Genomic DNA, 20,835 nt, shown 5'->3' with positions numbered 1-20,835 from the left:
CAGACAGTCCACCTTCCAGTCTTACAGTCTTCAGCATGGCAAATACGCATGTGCGCACCTCGAAAAGCCAAATGATATCCAAATCAACCATTTCTGGGTTCTGAATCCGGGTCAGAAAGTTACTTTTATATACTTGTTTTAGACGCCATCCAGGCAAAGCCCTCAGTTTCCTTCGATTCGATCACGAAGCCTCATGTTCTTTGGATCTGAGTTACCTCTTTCCTTGTACTTTCCAGTATTACTTTTAGGAACACGTTCTCTAGAGATTGAAGCTCTCGGTACGGCACTGGGGGTGCTGGAAGTGCTGGGAGTGGAATCAGTGGATGTACTCGAGGACGACGCCATCTTTGATCTAAGGCCTGAGGGGCCGAGCCGCCGAGCCATAAGCGTGGTGGCCTGAGGAGAGTCTCAGCCTCTCAGATATGTACGGGGTGACCTAGCTAGAGTCTTCCAGACCTCGATATTTTCCAATAACAATACAGAAGTAAAGTACAAACTGAATTATTCTAGAACTATGATGGGTTTTTTTTTTGTTTTCAAGGCATAAAAGCTCGGATTATGCTAGCAGTGCTAAACTGAAATAAAAGCTTTAAATTATGCTCGTTTTTCTAAATTATGCTAAAAATTATGCTAGCACAATCTACCAAAGCCTAACGGCAACGGCCACGAGAACGTCACCAAACAAAAATTTTAACGAGCAGAACAATGGCTATCAAGATTTGGCTTTCATCCTCGTAGCCGGTTGTAATTTCTTTCATTCCCACCTAAGGCGCATTGAACACATAATAAACTTGTTCTGCAGTTTTCACCCAAACGTGTTTTATGATGAGTAATAAGGCCTCCCCATCAGTGATACTCGTTGCATATTTGGTATCTTCTTTATTTTTAAATAGGAACAACCTAAGACGGAAAAACACTGTTGGAATGGCATACGGTATGGCGCCAACGGGAAATTCCTGAAGTGCACAAACTATCCTGGGAAACCGGGTATAAAAGGAAGGCCAGGTCAAAATGGCGGCTATGCTGGAAGATCAGGTATGGTAAACCATAAAAATGGTTAAGTCAACACTGTTTTTAATTTTGTTGTACAGTCAAACCTCTCCACAACGGCCACATTGGGGACAAAGGAAAGTGCTCGTTGTGGGGAGGCAGCGGTGTAATAGGACACCTTGTTTTCTGTGGTCTTTTTGGGGGGTGGGGGGTCCAAGGTTTTCATCTCTAAATAGGCTTATTGCAGCATGTAAATACGTAGAACAATCCAAATATATTATTAAAGCAGAAACAGACACCGAGGACGTGAGGCAAGGGTAGAATTTCCCGACCTTTTACACTAGAAAATGGGGTTTTGTAGATACCGTTCGTCAATCGTTGATTAACTGGCGGTTGGCGAGAGGTTGTTTTGAATTTAGTGGCCGTTGCAATTGTGGAGAGGTGGCCGTTGTAGAGAGGATAAAATAAGAATGAACGCATGGGCTATCCGCCGGGACCCAAAAAAGTGGCCTTTGAAGCTAAAGAGAGGTGGCCGCTGTAGAGAAGTGGCCGTAAGTGGAGGTTCTACCGTAGTTGTTTTACTTTTAGCTGATAATGGAGTGACTTTGCTTATCTTTTCAACTGAATGAAGACCCATTATAAATTTTAAAAAAATACGGTTTTCCAATCCCTATAACCTTTAAATACCTCCAGCCTACAAATGTACTTCTGTCAGGTAGAGCCCGCCTGTAGTCATTATAAGGAGGGGACAGGATTTTGTTCACGTAAACGTGTATATTTGTAAATTCTCAGCAAGGTGCTATCACTCACCGTATTACCAAACCAGAGCTTAGAACTATCAGGGAATCGAACGCTAACATACAGTTATCAGTTGAAACAGTGTAAAAGTAATATTTGTCTGTGTTTGCACAAGGAAATGGTGGTAACGCTGGACACCTTACCCTTTACGTCAACAAACGAGTACGCGGAAAAGTGGCTCTGAAAACATGCGCAGGAAAAGGAGCCTCAGCAGCTATTAATGGCAAGGGAGGAGAGGGTAAGACACCAAGTAGTATCAACCAGAACAGTTGCGTGTTAGAACAATAAAGTTCGATTTGCTGAGTTCTCTGCAGATCAGGTCCAGGTTGCTCGAAAGGTGGATAACGCTGTCAACCAGATAAATCGTTATCCAGCGGATAGCGTGGTTATCCCCTGGATAGCGATTTACCAGGTGGATAACGTTATCCAGCCTTCGAGAAACTGGCTGCCATGTGTTAGATCGATGAAAAAGCAACCCGAAGGTCGTGGATTCGAATCATACGCTTGCACGAGCCTCAATTTTGTTTTCCATTGGTGGAATGACCGTGCAGAAATATGTGTTGTTGTTGGTTTTTTTTTTTTTTTTTTTTTTTTATGTCCACCAATATTTATCCCTGGTTTAGACGTATGTTACATGAGGTGCATAGAGATCAATATAAGAATTACGAAAGTCTGCGCTGACAATTGAGGCTCTTTTGAGAAAAATTTAACCTAACAAACTTTTCTTCTTCTCCAAAAAAACGAGCTTACCAACCACGAAACTGATATGCAAACGTTAACGTCGATCAATGTTTTCGTTATTAACCTTACAATTATCTGGATGACATTTCATTGCATCTTGAGTGTCAATACGTCCCTCCACCCGGATTGTAAAAGCAATGCTCAAACCTTAATATCAAACTTAATTCAGGCGTCGTTGTTTCTCAAATTAAAATTCCACTGCTACTTTCTTCAATAATTGAACAGTTTGTAAATCTCAGAATTTTAAAACTGCTTCGTTCTTTGAAATTTGCGATTGTGTGAGTCATCTCGGTCAAAGCTTGGTTTCCAGCGGCGCGTGCACAAATGAAATTTCCATCTCTAACGTAAATTTTGCGTGCAATGGTAGCGGCAAGGACGAAAATGAATCCACGTCAAGCAAATACATGAAAACGAGCAGTTCAACAACTAGGAAATTAATTGCAATATAGCTTGTGATTTCTCATGTGCTTTTCTCTGTGGCGCACTCTAAGTGCTTCTATAAATTTCAAAAGGATTTTTCTCTTTCGTTTTCAAATAAGACTGTAAGTGTACGACGGGATATTTCACTGGTTTGGTATATACTAAAACAATTTTTCACCTATGTTTCCGTAAGATAAAGCTTGTGGATATTTACGGAGCCACCTTGCAGTTCGGTACAAAACCATACTATTAACAATTATTTTAAAATTAAAAATTAAAAAATTGAACATTCATAACTTACAGCATTTTTCTTAAAACTATCTACGATACTAAATTATTTACAATATATTTCGTATACAGCTAAGCCTCTAACACAGCTGACATATTCTTTTTGCGTATCATGGTTCTAAAAGCTGACAGTAGCTTGACCAATCAAATTGCGACCGAATACTTGCACATGAGGCAAAGATAAAATACCTGGGGTCCTTCACTGGCTATTGTATACGTAAAGAGTAAAATAAGATATTTTGTTTCCAAAGCGTTAAATATTTTATCTTCTATCGTTATCTTTTTGATTAACACATTTATGTATAAATGTATCATTACAGCACTGGGTGCAATAGAAGGTCTATTCTATCTGCTAAAGTCAGTTTTTGTCTGGAGCGCTTTTCAGGTGGTCGTGGAAGCCAAGGCGGAACGGGAATCCAATGTAAAGTACTTAGGCCATGTTTCATGAGCTGCCTCCCACCGGTCTACAACTATAACTGTATAAAAAACAGATTCACACCTGCAGCAGCCAATGGGGAACCCGGGACAATTGGAACTGACGGGAAAAGCTGAGTATTGTACTGGAAAAATTGTACCAATATGACCTTGAGAGCTGGTCTGCAGCCTTCTACAATAACAGAAATAGCAACAAACTCAACTTCTCGTTGTACTGTAAATATAAAACACTTAAAAATATAAGAATGAAACTGGCCAATTTTGCAAATTATATTTGTATAAAGGAACCAGACAACTAATTTCTGCCCTTCGCTTCAATATTGGGTGCTTGAACGCCAAAACTTACTAAGATCAAACACAGCCTTGCCGACACCCACACAGTACAAAATACGTTTAAAAAGTACAATGGAAACGCTAATTAAAAGTTGGAATTTCAAACGTTTTACAATTCCGTTGCGACAGCTAACTGATAGAAATTACCACGCGAGATTAAAAACTCACTAATGTAGAAATATTTTATAAACAGTTTCAACCAACAGGTGTTTCAAAAATGCTTTCATCTAAATTATTCCAAACTTCAGCAGGCACACTTCGTGTATTTTTGAAGGTACTGAGTTAGCACTGTGTTGACCAAAAAGGCAGTGCAGTCACCCTTACAGTGGCCCTTTAAATGCAAATACCTAGCAAATACCACAAACCACAGCACCCTTTTTTATCGGGAGGCAGCGTGGCTGAGTGGTTAAGGTGCGGGACTTGAAATGTGGAGGTTGCGGGTTCAAGTTCCACTCTGACCACTAAGTTGGAGTTGTTTCTCGGTAGACCCTAGTTTCGCTCTTCGGTCATGCTTGTATATAGCTAACTGGTCTGTGAGCCTGTTATGTTTATTTGAAAGATTTCTTTCTTTTAGTTAAAGTGGCATGCTAGCTAGGTGTAGCTAAGCCCAATATCCACCATAAACAACAACATTTGATTTTTTCTTTTTGGAACCTCTACGTTACTTATGAATCTCAGTCTATATAAATTATGTTGACATTACAGCCCCAGACAGTCCTGGCTCAGACGGTGAAGTGACAAGCGCCTACATTCAGAAATTCGAACTAACTACCAGCGCAAAACAGAAATATCCACTGGTTTTACTGAAGTTAATGAAGAGGCGTGCCGAAGATCTTATATGGGCTAACGATATCGAGATGGGAGAAAAAATTTTGAAGTTCATTTACCTCGTCACGGAGGAAAGAGACGATGCCTCCTCTATTAGAGAAGGTTAGTTTTAAAACTGGTCTATTGTAATCTGAAAATGTTTTCGCAAACGTACATTTAACAGTATCAATGCACATACACATATAGGGGTACATAAAGAACAATACATTTCACAAAGAAAAGCTTCATTTTTCCTTTTTTCATTCCAGTTGCACAAAGAAGACTCGGCTTTCTAAACAAAGATGGAATTGACAGATTTGGAAACATTAAACTGTTTGCACCCCTAAAGAAAAGTTCAGCCTTTAAGAAGGAGGTGGAATCTGTTAGAGATGTCGCCATGTACTTCCAAGGAGCTTACAATGATATTAAAGATACAATGAATGAGCAAGATAATTTAAGAGAGATATTTAAGGCACTGCCAGACACAGCCACTGTTCAAGTACGTGCGCAGAAAGCAAGACTCGCAGCGGCCAAAGAGGTTTCCATTAAAGAGAAGGAGCTTTATAAATCAGTAAGTTTCCTGCTCTCATTTAAGAAATAGAAAACACATGCGGTGTTTTATCGAGTTATAGAAACACGACTAGAAGTTTGGGGGAAAAAAAGAACTGCTGTGGGAACACGAGCCATAGGACAGGCCTTTAGAATTTTCAAATATCATGATTAGTGTTCTAATTGCTCGAGCTTTCATCCGATTACGAAAGAATAAGAATGAGGAAATTTCGAACAATAAAGATCAATTGGCCTGCTCTCAGCCAATCACAATGAAGTAATTTTCTCGGCATTCGTATAATAAACCTGGTAAACCTGAATTTTAGAGAACGTTTCCAGTAACAACATTTAAAAAACTTTACTTTGTGTAACTTTATCTTATAGAGTGTCACCAATTTAGAAGGACGCATGAAAAACTTTCTGTCTCAAATAACCAGAGTGCTGCCTGATACATACGAAAAAGCACAGTTTAACACGGCCGACCTAATCGCAGTGCTTAAAGGGTTGACTGGATTCGTTAAGGGTATTGCAGGAAAAGATCCATTTGAAGTCATAGACAATGCTTTAGATGTGGCTGGTCATTTTTCATCAAAGTGTTATACCGGCACCTTAACAGAAGTCAAAGATAAAGTCAACAAATGGCTGAAATTTGGCAAAGAATACTCCCCTCTCGACAACCCTAATGATCTGGATTTTGAGAAAATGGACGTAGCATCTGTTCCAGAAATAATGAAGGTAAGTTGAAACCTGCAAGATGTAAATGACTAAAGAAAAGTTTTAAATAGTGTAAACATTGCGTTAAAGGTTTCTGTGTCAACTACGAGTAAAAATGACGTTAGTAAAGAACTTCTGAAAAGCCGTTTGTTAGTTATGAACTTTTGTAGGACATAAACATAGTTTCGGTTTTAATATTCATTTTTATCCATCAATTAACCATGATAGGCGGACTTGGAAATGAACAAAGAGGGACTTGCAGCGGACCTCGTTTGCCTGCTGGAGGAGAGGGCACTTCCTCGAGACAAGGCAAAGTTGGAGGAACTGATTGAAAACTTTTTCATTGCTGGTGCTGCAAGGATTGATCTGATTGCCAAAATAATGACTCTAGACAACGACATGGGTACATTAAACTTTGATATCGATAATTTGGAAGACACAGCGACTGCAATTGAAAACCTTGGCAACTCCCCAAGTAAGGATCATAAGTGTGTTCTGGTAAAACAAAAGCATGATTTCGCTAGGTAAAATACGAAAGGCACCCTGTTGAATTGATAAGTGAGGGTAATTGGACCGAGCGAAGTACAATTCGGGAGTAAATAATTAGGTGAGTAATTTCAAAGTAGGACAAGCGCGCAGTGAGAGGCCCATTTGAAATGGCGAGCGGTGCATGACTCCCTGAATTGTTCGACACGAGGTCCAATTACTTAGGCCCTGTCCACACCTATCTGGATATTTTTGAATCCGCAACTTTTTCTTTCTAGATTCAAAAATTTCCCCGTCCACACGTAGCGTATTCAAATCGAATTCGCCTGTCCACACGCATCCGATGGTATCCGGATTCACTCTAGAGAAACTAGGCACGTTTTGCCACCATATTGGTTTATTGTTCGGTAAGAGACTGGACACTATTTTGCGACATCATCGGATTCGAAAATATCCGGATTCACCGTCCACACGTTATCGGATTCGTTGCGGGTTCATTTTTTTCCACCCTGGAGAGCGGATTAAAAAATATCCGGATTCGCTGGCGAATTCGCCGGATGCGTGTGGACGCAATCCGTATCCGGAAAGAAATAGTTGCGGATTCAAAAATGTCCCCCCGTGTAAACTCTTCAGGGGACTAGTCGCAGAGACTAGTTCCCTCGTGTGTGCCAACCTTAAAAGCCACAGCAGCAAGCGTAAACACGGCACGCAAAAGCGACACCTGAGCGAATTCGTTTGCCCTCCTTTTTTCTTCTCGTAGACGCGCCAATTGCTGAAAACATACAGCAGAATTTTCTCGACGACCTCCTGCAGACCTACCGGCAAATGGAGACACGCTTTGCTAAGAAACTGTACAGTTACTACAAAAGTTTCGAGTTCCAGTCGCTGTGGGATGTAGAAGAAAAAATTGCTGAATACCAGAGACTTGCGAGCAGCGCGACAGACACAGCTGGGAAGCTTCAAGGAGTTACTGAGCTGCAGAAAGCCATAGCCAAAATCGATGAATTGGAATCTTCCGCGCAGAATTGCTACACTAGCTACCGAGTTGAAACTGATATTCATAAATGGTCTTTCGATAGTTCCAAGGACGGGACGGTAGGAAGCTACGTTACATTCCATCGATTTTACAATCTATATGTTCTATTGTAGGGCTCTAGGAGTCAAATTTTCATCGTTATGTGTGAAAAACTAGATTTGCTTAGAGAAAACTGTCACTTAGTGCAAGAGGCGAGGAAGTTTCACCTGTCAAATTACCTTCAAGAAGTTTAAAAATTGGCTTAGGGAGAGAATTGTTAATTGAGTATTACTTCCCGTTAAGAGATTGCGTTAACTTATTGAATTTACATTAGTTAAAATCTTTCGAGGTCTGTCTCCAGAGCCACATTTTTCTCGTGGGAAGGCTTCGCACGCCAAGAGTGACAAGTAGCACTAAAGACGAGAGTGTGGGACGTCCAAGGAAAACAAAACTCAAGTTTAATTGGTCGAAGGCGCTTTCTTTTGGATGTCCCAGTACCCTGCTATTTTTCCAGTATGGTGGATTTTGTACCACGTGACCGATTGCTACAAAAGGCTCATTTTATTTTTCTTTCTTCCATTTCAGCTGTTTGATGAGCTTTACAACGGTCAGACAAGATTCACTTTAAAAATGCCAGAAAGCGGTTCTATGTATAACATGCGTCTTTTGAAGGTACCAAAGTAAATACCGTCGCGTGGCTATAGTGTAAATCAAAATTCTTTTTTTCCAGTATGTCTATACACAAAGTGAGATAAATTTCTCGCTGCCGTCTTTCTTAACTCTCGTGATCGCGCGTCCTTATTTTGACGAAGTTAAGGTTATGTGTCAGACATTGGTTTGACCAAAACATTGTACACAACAGACTCATCCGAAAATACCTAATAGCCTCGACGTCAGGCTTCTACTGTACATTAGACCTGGTGTTCTATCTCCAGTGGTCCTATAGAAATTCTTTAGCAGATCCTGAAAGTTCTTTCGTGTTATCGCAATTGTTCCCTAATTCAATGCAAAAGAGTAACTTTGCTGATGTTTAAACTCTGTAAGGAATTTGAAAATATTCACCGACATCGGCAAAAAGAAGGCTTCACGATTTTAACATATTTCGTAGCCCTCCTCTGCAAAACAATGGTGTGAAAAGACGAGATCCATCGTAGTTTCACGATCATTACTGAACCACAACATGAAATTTTTCATGCTTTTTGTATGAACGTGTATCAACGTGCCAGTTTTGTTACTTGTCATACTTTGTATAAACACAGTATATAAGGCCTTAATGATGTATCACTTTGTAATTCCGAGTTATCTTGTGCCTCTGTTTCAAAACGAGTCTTCGTGCAGAACCTTTCAAATGAAAACGAGTTTGATTTGCATGAAAATGAACCTGCAGGTGTAACACATTTTCATATGAATGCTTTCGCACGAAGACTAGTTTTGACAGGAGGCACAACGTAACTCGGGAATGGCTTATTTCATCAAGGCTTCTCAGCAGGAAATATATTAAAAGACTAACGACACCAGCATTACAATGTATATGTTATAGATGTACGTGGAACTGTACAGCGATGGCGATCCATCCCAATATGAAAATATTCCAGCCAAGGTATACTTGAGATTACGACATCTGAGCGCTTCGTACTTTAGAGACGGATATGGGAAAACCAAGGAGTTCAGACAGAAATTGGTGTCAGAGCGAACGTTTCATTTCAACCGTTTCGAAATAACGGACACAGAGAAATGCAATGAGAGGAAGAAACAAGGCGAGAGTAAGTATTTTAAAAAGGTGCTATTTAAAGACCATTCTTCCCTCAATATATCACAGTAATACTCAACTTAGGGACCGGTTCTATTTCCAGGGAATCCTATTTACTGTATGGACAAAAACGACCATCGCTTAAAATCGATGTGCTGTCACTACCTCAGCGATTTTAAGTGCGAGGGAGAACTCCAGCTTGGAGCAGAAGCGTGCAAGAGTTTGTTTGGAACGTACGAGCTCTCCATTCCAATTGACGATACACTGGATTGCACAGGCAGTAGTGATGTTGTGACAGATAAAAATTGCAAGGACTTTCAAGTAAGAGTCGTTATGGCCAAAAGCAGAGTTTACAAGTGATATAGCCGTTGTTAACATAAATATACCCCATGAAGACATATTGATCATTGCAGTTATACACACAACTTAAGCAGTTTCGAAATTAAAGCCTGAAAAAAAGATTCAGGCTTGAATAGGAGGCAAACCCGTGACCTCTGCGATACCAGTGCAGTGCTGTACCAACTGAGCTATCAAGCTAACTGGGAGCTGGTCATGTTGTGAGTTCGTAATATAATAATTTACCCGAATATGGTGAAGAATACAAGCGAATATATGAAAGTTTACGTATTTTCAACTTCGGATAAAGATATGAAGACATGATTAATCGTAACACTTATACACACAACATCGCAATTATATCAACAACGGAGACCATAGAAATAGTTATTAAATCCATTTTGAAATCACTGGTTATCCTTGCAATGTGATTGGCTCTCAGCGGTACGATTTATTTACGAATCGCACTATTTTTTGCTCGGAATCGCATCTTTTTCTCAGCCAATAAGAATGGGACAGTAAAACAAACCAACCAATCAGATTTGAAGGCTTTTTTAAATTAACCAATCACATTGCAGGAAAATGAAAGACAAAGAAGCCATTGTTTGGCAAATTTGGCAACTTTTGTTGCCATTGCCAAAACTTCGCTAAGTTTGAAGAATGGATGAATTTAATTACTTACAGTATCCAAATGATGATGACCAGCTCCTCCAGACTGAAAATCAATTTTTCCGAGAGTCGTTTCCAACTTTCAGTATAGTTTGCGACGATAATTTTGGCGATATTTCTTTCCCATCAACTGAAGAAGCTCCGTGTGATCCCGAGTCCTGGAAAATAGAAAACACAACAACAACTCCAGAGGTAACTGATGAAGTAGACGTCTCGAGGTTTCCTATAGTGTCAAGCGATGAAATACAAGAGCTGAAGTCTGTTGCAGTGAATAAAAATACGTCCCGCTCTACAAAACAGTGGATGAATGTGTTCCAAAGCTGGGCAAAGTCCCGCCATCTTGAAAATGTCAGCATCGAAACAATACCGCCGGAAGAACTAGACATGGTCCTGACAAAGTTCTACGCCGAAGTGAAAAAAGGGGACGGAGATGATTACGAGCCAGAATCGCTGAAAATCATGCAAAGTGCAATTGAACGTCATCTAAAGGACAAAAACTATCCACTGAGTATCGTGCGATCGAGAGAGTTCCATAACTAACAAGTCCTCAACGCGAAGGCACTTGCTCTGCGCCAGCAAGGAAAGGGTAAGAGACCAAACAAAGCACAGCCACTAACACCAGACGAGGAATCTGTCCTGTGGGAAAAAGGTCAGTTGGGCGATTTCAATGGAAAAGTACTGACCAACGTGAACTTTTAAAACTTGACTGAACAGCCTGGCTTACGAGGTCGCCAGGAACACTACGACGTGTATGTGGAGGACCTTGTGATAAGACAGCAAGACGATGGCACTGAAGTCGTTGAGTTCCGCGAAGGTGGTCTGTCAATCAGGCGAAGAACTACACCTCAGGTTATGTATAGCACCGACGGCGGAAAAACTGATCCAGTGCGGCCCTTCTAGCTTTGGTTGTCTAAGCGACACAGGGCCCCTACACCAAAATTCGAATAGGACAAAATACCATCGGCAATATCATGAAATCCATGGCCTCCTGTCTCAAGACAAATAAGAAGTTGACGAACCACAGCATGAGGAAAACAAAATTTGGTGTCAAAACTGAAGAATTCTGGTCAACCGCGCAATGTCATATACCAAATAACAGGCCATGCACGTGAATCTTCCTTAAACGACTACGATGAAATAAACAAGAACCAAAGAAAAGAACTGTCTCATATTATCAGTGGATATAAAGAAGTGCAAAACGAAAAAAGTCCAAACGAAGTCTCCAACCAAACCAGTGCAAATGAAGCCTCAAATCAAGCGCTTGCAGGCTAACGCCAACGAGCACCACTGGCTCCTATTCATCACGTCCAATAACAAGGCCAACTACATGTGCATCAGGCAATGATGGGCTTCAATCCTGGTTTTCAGCCAGCTCGGGATTTCTACGGCCAAGCTTTCCTTCGCAGTTCCAGTACAGCATGGCTGCTTTCACTTCTTCTGGCATCCCCGTTCCATCGCCGAATTGCACGGGTTGCACGTTCAATTTCTGCTCCAAAGACGTCAACGAGAAGTCAAGACCACAGAAGAAACGAAAGGCTTACATCATTGAGTTGGACGACGAAGATTGAACTTTCAAGTGGACTGTTTTGTTTTGCTGATGACTTGTGCGAATCTTAACCGCTTGAGATGGAACGTGTTTTTCCTTCGTTAAGCCTGGTTCTCATATCCTGCCGACCTACCTGCGACGCAGTCGCCGGTTGCAACTAACAACGTTCGGCGATCTGTCCCAGTGGGTCCCCGGCTCATCTGCGATGGATCGCCGACATACTCAAATTTACTCGAAATGCAAATCGAATTGCGCAATTTTCAAATGTTTTACTTGTAAATATGGATCCGATCGTCTTACTGGAGTACGTTGCGTCCGCAGATGATGTTCACATAAAATATTTTTATCGCCGACAACCGCCGACAACCGCCGGTTCGCCTACGAAGTTGAATTCAGCTCAACTTCGCAGGCAAGCCGGCGTTCAATGCCTGGGATAGATTATGATTCGGCGATAAATGTTCACATATGCCGTTCACATATGTCCCAGGTATGGCGGCGACGTATGGTTCTCGAGCTTTTGTTGTTTCCGCTCCTGAACTCTGGAACAGTCTACCTGTTTCTATCCGCTCATGTGACAATCTAAGTTCTTTTAAATCTAAACTCAAAACTCATCTTTTTAAGAAAACTTATTATTCTTAGCGATTTTTACTTTTTATTACTTTCTTAAATGCACGTTTTTAATTATTAAGATTAGTACAGCTCATTTTGGCGAATTGTACAGCACCTAGAGCAGGCATGGATAGGTGCTATATAAATATTTATTTATTATTATTATTTATTATATGAGAACCAGGCTTTACGCTCGAATGAGTTTTTGACACATGACGTTGACATGTAAGTCTTCATGTTTTCAAAATGAGACGAGATGTAAACGCGTTTCCGGTTCCGCTTTTTGACAAACCGGCTACTGGCTCAATAAATATTGGTACTGACAAAATCTTGTAGTTCTTGTATTTAGGCTATTAAATTGTACGATTTCAAAATGGATGTAATAAAGTGGCAATTGAACTTCGGGTCGTGCAATTTTGGATTTCAAATCGAACTCGCGCTGCGCGCTCGTGCGATTTTGAAATCACGCGTATGATTTCAGACCTAATAATATACATGAAAAATTACTCGATTCCGATTTGCTAAGAGCAGTGCAGTTCAAGTGTAACACAAGTGCAAAAAGTGTAACACATGTGCAAATTACACATCGTTAATTCTGGATTATGATTGGCTGAAAGACAATAGGAAATTTTCTAAGCCAATGATACCACGTAAAAACTTTGAAAAAAGTTTTCTCGAATGAGAAAAAAATGGCTTCAAGAAAGATCTCACGGCACTTCCTCCACGCGAATTTTTTCATGTTTATATTATTAATAAGTAATCATACGGTTTCTCTCGTTCAATTTGGAATAAATTTTTCAAAAAGCTCACTCGTGCAAATTAATTCCAAATTAAACTCGAAACCGTATGATTACCTATACAAATTGCTCTCCACTCAGTTCAATTACCATTATAAATGGAAAAAGGTTTGGAAATATGAACACCGGAAACGTCTTGAACAAGGCAGAAAACTCATAGTTAATCTTTTCACCCATAGTTAATCTTTTAAGAGCGCTTGCCTCCCACCAGTGTGTACCGGGTTCGATTTCGGCCCGGTATCATATGTGGGTTGAATTGTGCGGGTACTGCGGTTTACGTCCCTTCTGAAAAGCCAACATTTCCAAATTTCAATTCAACCAGGATAGACTAGGGACCCGCATAAAACCAACTTGGGGCTGATGTGGCTTCCTCTCTAAATATTGCAATGCAATTATTTATTTATTTATCATTTATTTTGTTGTTTTTCTATTGTACTACAGCGAACGATGTTTACCAGGATGAATGTGTGGGTTTCCTATTTCTACTGGTCTGGTGGCTATCCCAAGGGACCAAATGACGGGAAATGTACCAACAGTGACAGTCCAAGCAAGTCCAAGGTTCTGATATCGAAAAAACTTCTATCTCTTAAACACAAACCCAAATGGTTCTAGGAATTGCTTTATTATTTAAAAACAATCTACGTGATTAAAAGAAAATTGATATAAGGCAAAATGCAACAGAATATTCGTCTCCTGTCTCAAAGTGTTCCTTATGAAAGTATCCATCACAGAATACCCTCAACATTTTTTTTTTTTCAGTTAGACAATAAGCAAATGTTATACAGCTTCTGATGAAAAAAAAACTTTCGCGCTAAAACTGGGTTTCGTTGTGTGACGTCACTGGTAAGGAGTTTGTTTTTGCTTTAAACGAATAGCAAATAAGCTTTAGGTCAGCCAGACTTGTTGAGTTGTCCAGGTTTTTATGTAATTGTTTGAGGTATCTAGTCTCTTTCCTAATAGGCGGTAACTCTAAATATTCCCTTTGAAATTAGCAAATTTGTAAGTCCGCGGAAGGCTGCAGATCGTCCGATTATTCAGATCTTCGAAGTGAATTAAGTGAAGTTTTCTCTTACACTTGCTAAGCTTTGCTCCAATAATCGCCTAATAACTGTCTTTGGACTAAGGGTTACTCCTCCAACTGAATCAACAGCAAACCACCAACACTTTGGCAACCAAAACCAAGAGAGCGTGAAGAGTAAGTGAGTTAATCCCCCATACTGACCTTACACCTAAGGTAATACCTCTTAAAGATCACTTCCGGCTTTAGGAATCCCAGGATAGCCGAGAGATAGCCAATCTCGTTACGGGAATTTGTCTTACGTAGATAGCCCAAGTGGCTGTGCACGTATTTCATCTCTATGAAAACATCTAAAGGATGCCAACCTGAGTTGGTGGGAGGCAAAGAGAGCGGCTCAAGACCGACAGAGATGGAAGGCCATTGTGCACGCCCTATACCCCCTCCCTCATTGGACAATGGGACAAACAGGACTAGATGTTGAAAACATCTACGCCACGAGCGGGGTAAAATTAGCCGTAGGAGAAGTGGAGACCATGTGTTAAAATAATTTCAAGATTACCTCGATAAAAAGGGCCTACACAGGGGATTAAATAACTTACCTTTTTTTCTCACCCGCCAAAACCAATACTAATAAATATAAGCTAGCCAAGAATGACGTCACGGGGATTATCTCCTATGAGTTCTTACAATCAAGTGTACCTCCTGCTGAGTAATTTAAACTACATGGAAAGGGAACTGTGTTGCACTTTGTTTTCTTTAAGATGAAAAATAAAAAGTAGTAAAGCACCTAATTTGACTGTCTCTTATAGTTGCCCGCTGGCATCATACTTCTGCAATAGGACATTTTTGATTTACCTTAAGCCTCTTTTTCAAAGCGCGTCTTGGTGCACATCCTATCATATGAAAATGAGTTTTTACTTTTCGTGACGTTTTAGCTAAAATCGGGGTTTTTAAGCCGGGCCTCAAAAAGCACTCGAAGAATAACCCAAGCTGATTTTAATACAAGTTTTACAACAACGTTAAAGTGTTCCAAAGGCGAAGTTTCAAGGAATTTGGAGTTATGGCATATGTTGAAAAATATCTCTGAATTTTATTCGTAAATTAGGAATCGGACCTAGTAACTGAAAGGGATTCTTTTAAAAATTGCGTCTTTACACTAAAATGGCGCTCAAGTCAAGTTCTAACCTGTTTTGGATAGCTGAATACTTTGTCTTTGAAGAAAAATTATCGATAAGTTTGGTTTTCCTTTGCACAAGAACGCAAATTAAGTTCAGGTTACTAATTTTAAGCCTTTGCAATCGGCAATTTTGGCGACCGTCGAGGCGACAATCGTTTTCCTCGATTTTCTTGAATTTAAAGCGCTTTGAGCTCCAAAAAACTATATCACATTTCATATCTACCTAAGCGTTTTTTGTGGGCAAAAAGAGAGAAAAATCGATTTTTCGACTTCTGCCGTGCTATGTTTGCTAAGTAGAAAAATTCATTCTTAAACATTTTTTCAAACCTGCAGCCTTTTAGCGGTCTCACACGTCCACGCGTGTATTTGACGCGTGAACATTTCTCGATATGGACAGAGCGTGGGTTGGAAATCTTCCCCGATCACCTTTACTCCTCTCCTCGCGCATCCTCGCGCGTTTAGCGATGTAAGCCAGTTGCATTTCGTGTCTCGGGGTATTTGAGAGGTGTACGAGCTGATTTCCCCTCTTCTCGGAATTCGCTTCCCAAACAAGTTCAAGTTTAAGCCGTATTTCATGATCATTTAAGCAGGAAGTTCTTTTTCTGTCCCCTTTATGACCTTTTACTTTAAGTCGTTTCTTAAAGTGGTACCATGACGAAAATCGCATCTCTCCTATCTAAGCCATTTCAAAACATAAAACAAGTAGTCTTTATGAGAAGAAAAATGCTGTTTACTATTTTCAAATGTCTCTTTTCGTTGCTGAGATATTCCTGTTTTTAAAATATGCAAATTGGCCAAATGATGACGTTATACACCCAACCAAATTTTGATCAAATATGATGAAGAAAGATATCTCAGCCAATTTAAATCAGAAATGTTTGACTCTTTGCAGTAAGACTCTACTAAATGTGCTCCACAATACGAGCTTAACAGTTTTGTCACCATGGCAACATACTGGGTTCCAGACCTCCCCAATATTAAAGGCTTATCTGGCCACCTTTGGCGATCTATTTTTATATTTGCTAATGGTGTCTCATATGCACGATCCAGCAGGCATATAAACATGCTTGCTCGAACTCGTGGCCTCGTTTAATGTTTTTCAAGCTGAAAATCACTAACATATTGAAATCAAGTCGGTGGGGACTGGAAAAGAGTGAGTTGCCATAGGAACAGAATTTTTTATAACCGTAGGTGTGTTTCCCGTAGAACTAATAGCCCACCACGTTTCAACGGATTCTGCTGTAAATTGACCGAGATAGCTCTATTTATATACTTAATATAATATTGGGTTGAGTGTATGACGTCATCAGTCATCTCATTTGCATATTTTACACATTTTTTAAACTTAGATATCTTCGGAACTAATGCAGATATTTGAAAACAGTAAACGGCGTTTTTATTCTTTCATGGAACTCTTTGTGATACATCTAAAAAATCAAGGGGTAAAAATTTGATCATAGTACCGCTTTAACAACCCCCTAGATGGGGCTTGTAGCTTTTTCTGAAGGTGCAGGTTTTGACCTCCCCTCCCAAGTCCTCGCGTGTGTTTCACGCGTGACCATCTCTTGATTTGGACAGACCGTGCGTTGGAGTAACCCGCCCATCACTTTTTTCCCCCTCTTAGCGCATCCTCGCGCAGTCATTGATGTGACCGTGTTTTGGGTCTCGGATCTTTGAGACGTGTAAGAGCTTATTTCGCATTCCCAGACATGTTTAGAGCGTATGTTTCGTTAATTTAGAATAGGACGTTTATTTATGTACCCTTTCTTGAATTTTTGTTGTTTTTCTCTGTCCACGAATACTACGGAGGACTTAAAGCTTTTTTTTTAAACCTGCAGATTTTTAGGCACGTCTTGCGCGTCCACGCGAGTATCTGGCGCCTGAGCATCTCTCGATATGGACAGAGCATAGGTTGGAAATCTTCCCCAATCATCTTTCCTCCTCTCCTCGCGCACCCTCGCGCGTTTAGTGATGTGACCCAGTCGTATTTTGTGTCTCGGGATATTTGAGAGGTGTACAAGCTGAATTCCCCTCTTCTTGGCATTCGCTTCCCAAACCAGTTTAGGCCGTACTTTATGATCATTTAAGCGGTAAGTTTTTTTTTCTGCCCTCCTCAAAACCTTTTGCTTTTACTCGTTTCTTGAAAATCCTCTAGAGGGCTTGTAGGTTTGTTAGAAGGTGCAGGATCTGACCCTCCCTCGTACCTCCACGCGTGTGTTTCACGCGTGACAATTTCTCGATTTGGACAGACCGTGCTTTAGGGTAACTCTTCCATCAAATATTACCCTCTCCCACCATATCCTCGCGCGGTCATGGATGTGACCCATTCGTGTTTTCGGCTTCGGATCTTTGAGACGTGTATGAGCTAATTTTAAATGTCTTTGGATTTCGCATTCCCAGCCATGTTTGGAGCACACTTGTCGTTAATTTGCAATAGGAAGTTTTTTTCTGCCCTTCCTTGAATTTTTATTGTTTTTATCTGTCCACGAATACTCTGGAGGACTTAAACCTCTTTTTAAAAGCTGCAGGTTTTTAGCCATGTCTGGCGCGTCCACGCTTGTATTTGACGCGTGAACATCTCTCGATATAGAGAGAGCGTGGGTTGGAAATCCCCCCCAATCACCCCTCCTCCTCTCCTCGTGCATCCTTGCGCGTTTAGCGATGTCACCCAGTCGCACTTTATGTCTTGGTATATTTGAGAGGTGTACCAACTGATTTCCCTTCTTCTCCGAATTTGCTTCCCAAACAAGTTTAAGCCGTATTTCATGAATATTTAAGCGGGAAGTTATGTTTCTGCCTTCCTTATGACCTTTGCTTTTAGTCGTTTCTTAAAAATCCCCTAGAGGGCTTGTAGCTTTTTTTAAAGGTGGAGGTTTTGACCCTCACCCGCAAATCCACGCGTGTTTTTCACGCGTGTCCATTTCTCGATTTGGACAGACCGTGCGATAGAGTAACTCGCCCGTCACTATTTCCCCTCTCATAGCGCAACCTGCCGCGGTCATTGGTGTGACCCATTCGTGTTTTCGGCTTCGGATCTTTGAGAAGTGTACGAGCTAATTTTCTCTGTTTTTGGGTTTCGCATTCCCAGCCAGTTTTAGAACGTACTTTTCGTTAATTTACAATAGAAAGTTTTTTTCTGCCCTTTCTTGAATTTTTATTGTGTTTATCTTTCCACGAATACTCTGGGGGACTTAATCCTTTTTTAAAAAACCTGCAGGTGTTTAGTTATGTCTCGCGCGACCACGCGTGTATTTGACGCGTGAACATCTCTCAATATGGACAGAGCGTGGGTTGGATATCCTCTTTAATAACCTTTTCTTCGCTCCTCGCGCATTCTCGCGTGTTTAGCGATGTAACCTAGTCGCATTTCGAGTCTCGGGATACTTGAGAGGTGTACAAGCTGATTTCCCCTCTTCTGCTTGCTTTTAATCCTTTCTTAAAAATCCCCTAGAGGACCTGTAGCTTCTTCTTTAGGTGCAGGCTTTGTCCCTCCCTCTCTAGTCCAAGCGTGTTTTTCACGTATTTTTCGTTAATTTAAAATATCAGATCAGATCTTGATTACTTACAACTGAACTCACTTACTGATCACCTATTACTGCTCTCTATTCTCATTAATCAGTCTTCTCGAAGGGGGGGGTTATCTTCTCGCAAAAATTAATCTGTCCCCTTTTATTAAGCCTTTTTTTTGGGTGGGGGGGGGGGAATCACGCGAGAGCCAGGAAGGAAACAAGCTTAACAAATAGATTCCATGTTGCCGTGCGTCTCATCATTAATTGATCACAGATTACGTCAAAATGTGCCAAGAACAAAAACGTTGCACACGAGCCGTTAGGTGAGTGTGTCACTGATGTTCTTAACACAGTTTGACGTCTTCTCTGATCATGATCAATTACTGAACAGACGCACGGCCGGCAACACGGTAACATGGAATCTATTTGAGTCGGTACCCTAAATGATCATAAGTAAGAACCAATTAACATGTAAATGCAAACGTGAACGGCGGTTCATTGTAGCCTCCGTGGACGCCATCTTGGATCTCGATACTGAATCGAAAGACAAGGTTGTTGTCATGCAACAAGAACAAAATAGGAAATCAGTGTCTCCGTAAAAGAACATGAAAAACAAGCGAGCAGTGCCTCTTTAACAGAAAGTGGAAGTAAGCACCACGCAGATTCACTAGCCGAATCTCCTTGGTATCTTTTTGGTAGAACACAGGCTGTCCAATATAAAGGTGTATTACCAGAAGCTCAACCAGTTTTTTCAGGCCTACCACAGGAGAGTATCCTGGGGCCTGTTCTGTTCATAGTCCATTTTGACAATGTCCATAAACCGCTGCAATTTTCAAAATAATTACTTAGGCAGATGACTCTGTAATTTATACCTCGAGCTCATCCAAATGACATCGTCACGATCCAAAGAAACCTCAATGAAGACATTAACAACTTTTGTTGTCGGCTCAAAGAAAACGAACTGTTATTCAATTTCACACTGGGGATAAAAACCCCTTTGAGCGCTCATTTTAGCATAACTTCAAATAAACTTGACATACCATTATCAAACTTGGCAAGTGGATAGAGGACTCAAGTCCACATTTTTTGACAAAAAAAAGTGGCAGAAAAATTCAGATGATGACGTCATTGTCGATGACGTCAAACCATACTCTTAATTTAAAGTTTGGAAATTCCAACATTATTTTAACGCTTTCAAAAGAGGGCAATGAGAGAAGTTGAAAACTGAAAACCGTTTTTTAATATCTGAAATATTAAAGGAGATATGACAATTTCAACTTCAAGGAATGCTCATTCAGTAAAGCAGTGATACCCCTGAGATAAAATTTTTGAAATGAAAGTTCTTTTTCGTGTTTGCAACTCCACTTATATTGCAGGCTGATTGCTTGTGATGAAAAGAACGGGTATAGCTAAAAAAATCCAAATTAAAGTTATTCATGCGTTTATAAGCAACCAAAAACTATTGTGTGACGTCACAAAAAGTTACGTCAGCTATTATTTAAGAGAATAAATTATCGTTCTAAAGGAGAAAACAAAAAATCTAAAACGATACGATTGTTAGGTACACCAAGATCTTCATTTTATCGAATTAGTAGCATTTTTCAATGAAAACTGAAGAAAGTAAACCAAGAGGGTTGAATTTAAGGAAAAAGTATTGTTCCGGGTGGACACTGAAACTAATTTAAATTGTTATAATTCATAAAATATCTGTCATATTGAGAAACGGTTTTCAGTACATTGTTCTCCTAGTCGTGCTTTATCATTTGATGTGGTTTATAGTGTGAAATTATAAACGTCATATATCACGTGTTGTTAACGTCATTAATTATGACGTCATAATTTTTTACA

The 20,835-nt window shown here is 40.3% G+C and overlaps 2 protein-coding genes and 1 pseudogene across 2 annotated transcripts; all 3 read left to right on the top strand.

Moving 5' to 3' along the window:
- The first annotated feature begins 3,816 nt into the window (after positions 1-3,816).
- LOC145493575 (uncharacterized) lies at positions 3,817-5,413 on the top strand. Its single transcript, XM_081473070.1, has 3 exons — positions 3,817-3,883; positions 4,684-4,935; positions 5,082-5,413. Exons 1-3 carry the CDS (start codon positions 3,817-3,819, stop codon positions 5,411-5,413), a joined length of 651 nt encoding a protein of 216 aa, XP_081329196.1.
- A 561-nt stretch (positions 5,414-5,974) lies between these two features.
- Positions 5,975-15,373, top strand: LOC145492184 (uncharacterized). The gene is made up of 7 exons (XM_081471525.1): positions 5,975-6,096; positions 6,304-6,550; positions 7,322-7,656; positions 8,162-8,248; positions 9,117-9,339; positions 9,430-9,647; positions 13,725-15,373. Exons 1-7 carry the CDS (start codon positions 6,064-6,066, stop codon positions 13,893-13,895), a joined length of 1,314 nt encoding a protein of 437 aa, XP_081327651.1. The 5' UTR covers positions 5,975-6,063; the 3' UTR covers positions 13,896-15,373.
- On the top strand, positions 10,107-12,131 carry LOC145493120 (uncharacterized; annotated as a pseudogene).
- Positions 15,374-20,835: the final 5,462 nt, after the last annotated feature.

The sequence above is a fragment of the Orbicella franksi genome, chromosome 7, assembly GCF_964199315.1.
Source record: "Orbicella franksi chromosome 7, jaOrbFran1.1, whole genome shotgun sequence".
In the NCBI taxonomy this organism is placed as follows: Eukaryota; Metazoa; Cnidaria; class Anthozoa; order Scleractinia; family Merulinidae; genus Orbicella; species Orbicella franksi.
Note: the sequence above shows the minus strand (reverse complement) of the source record. Positions and strands in the feature narration are given on the sequence as shown.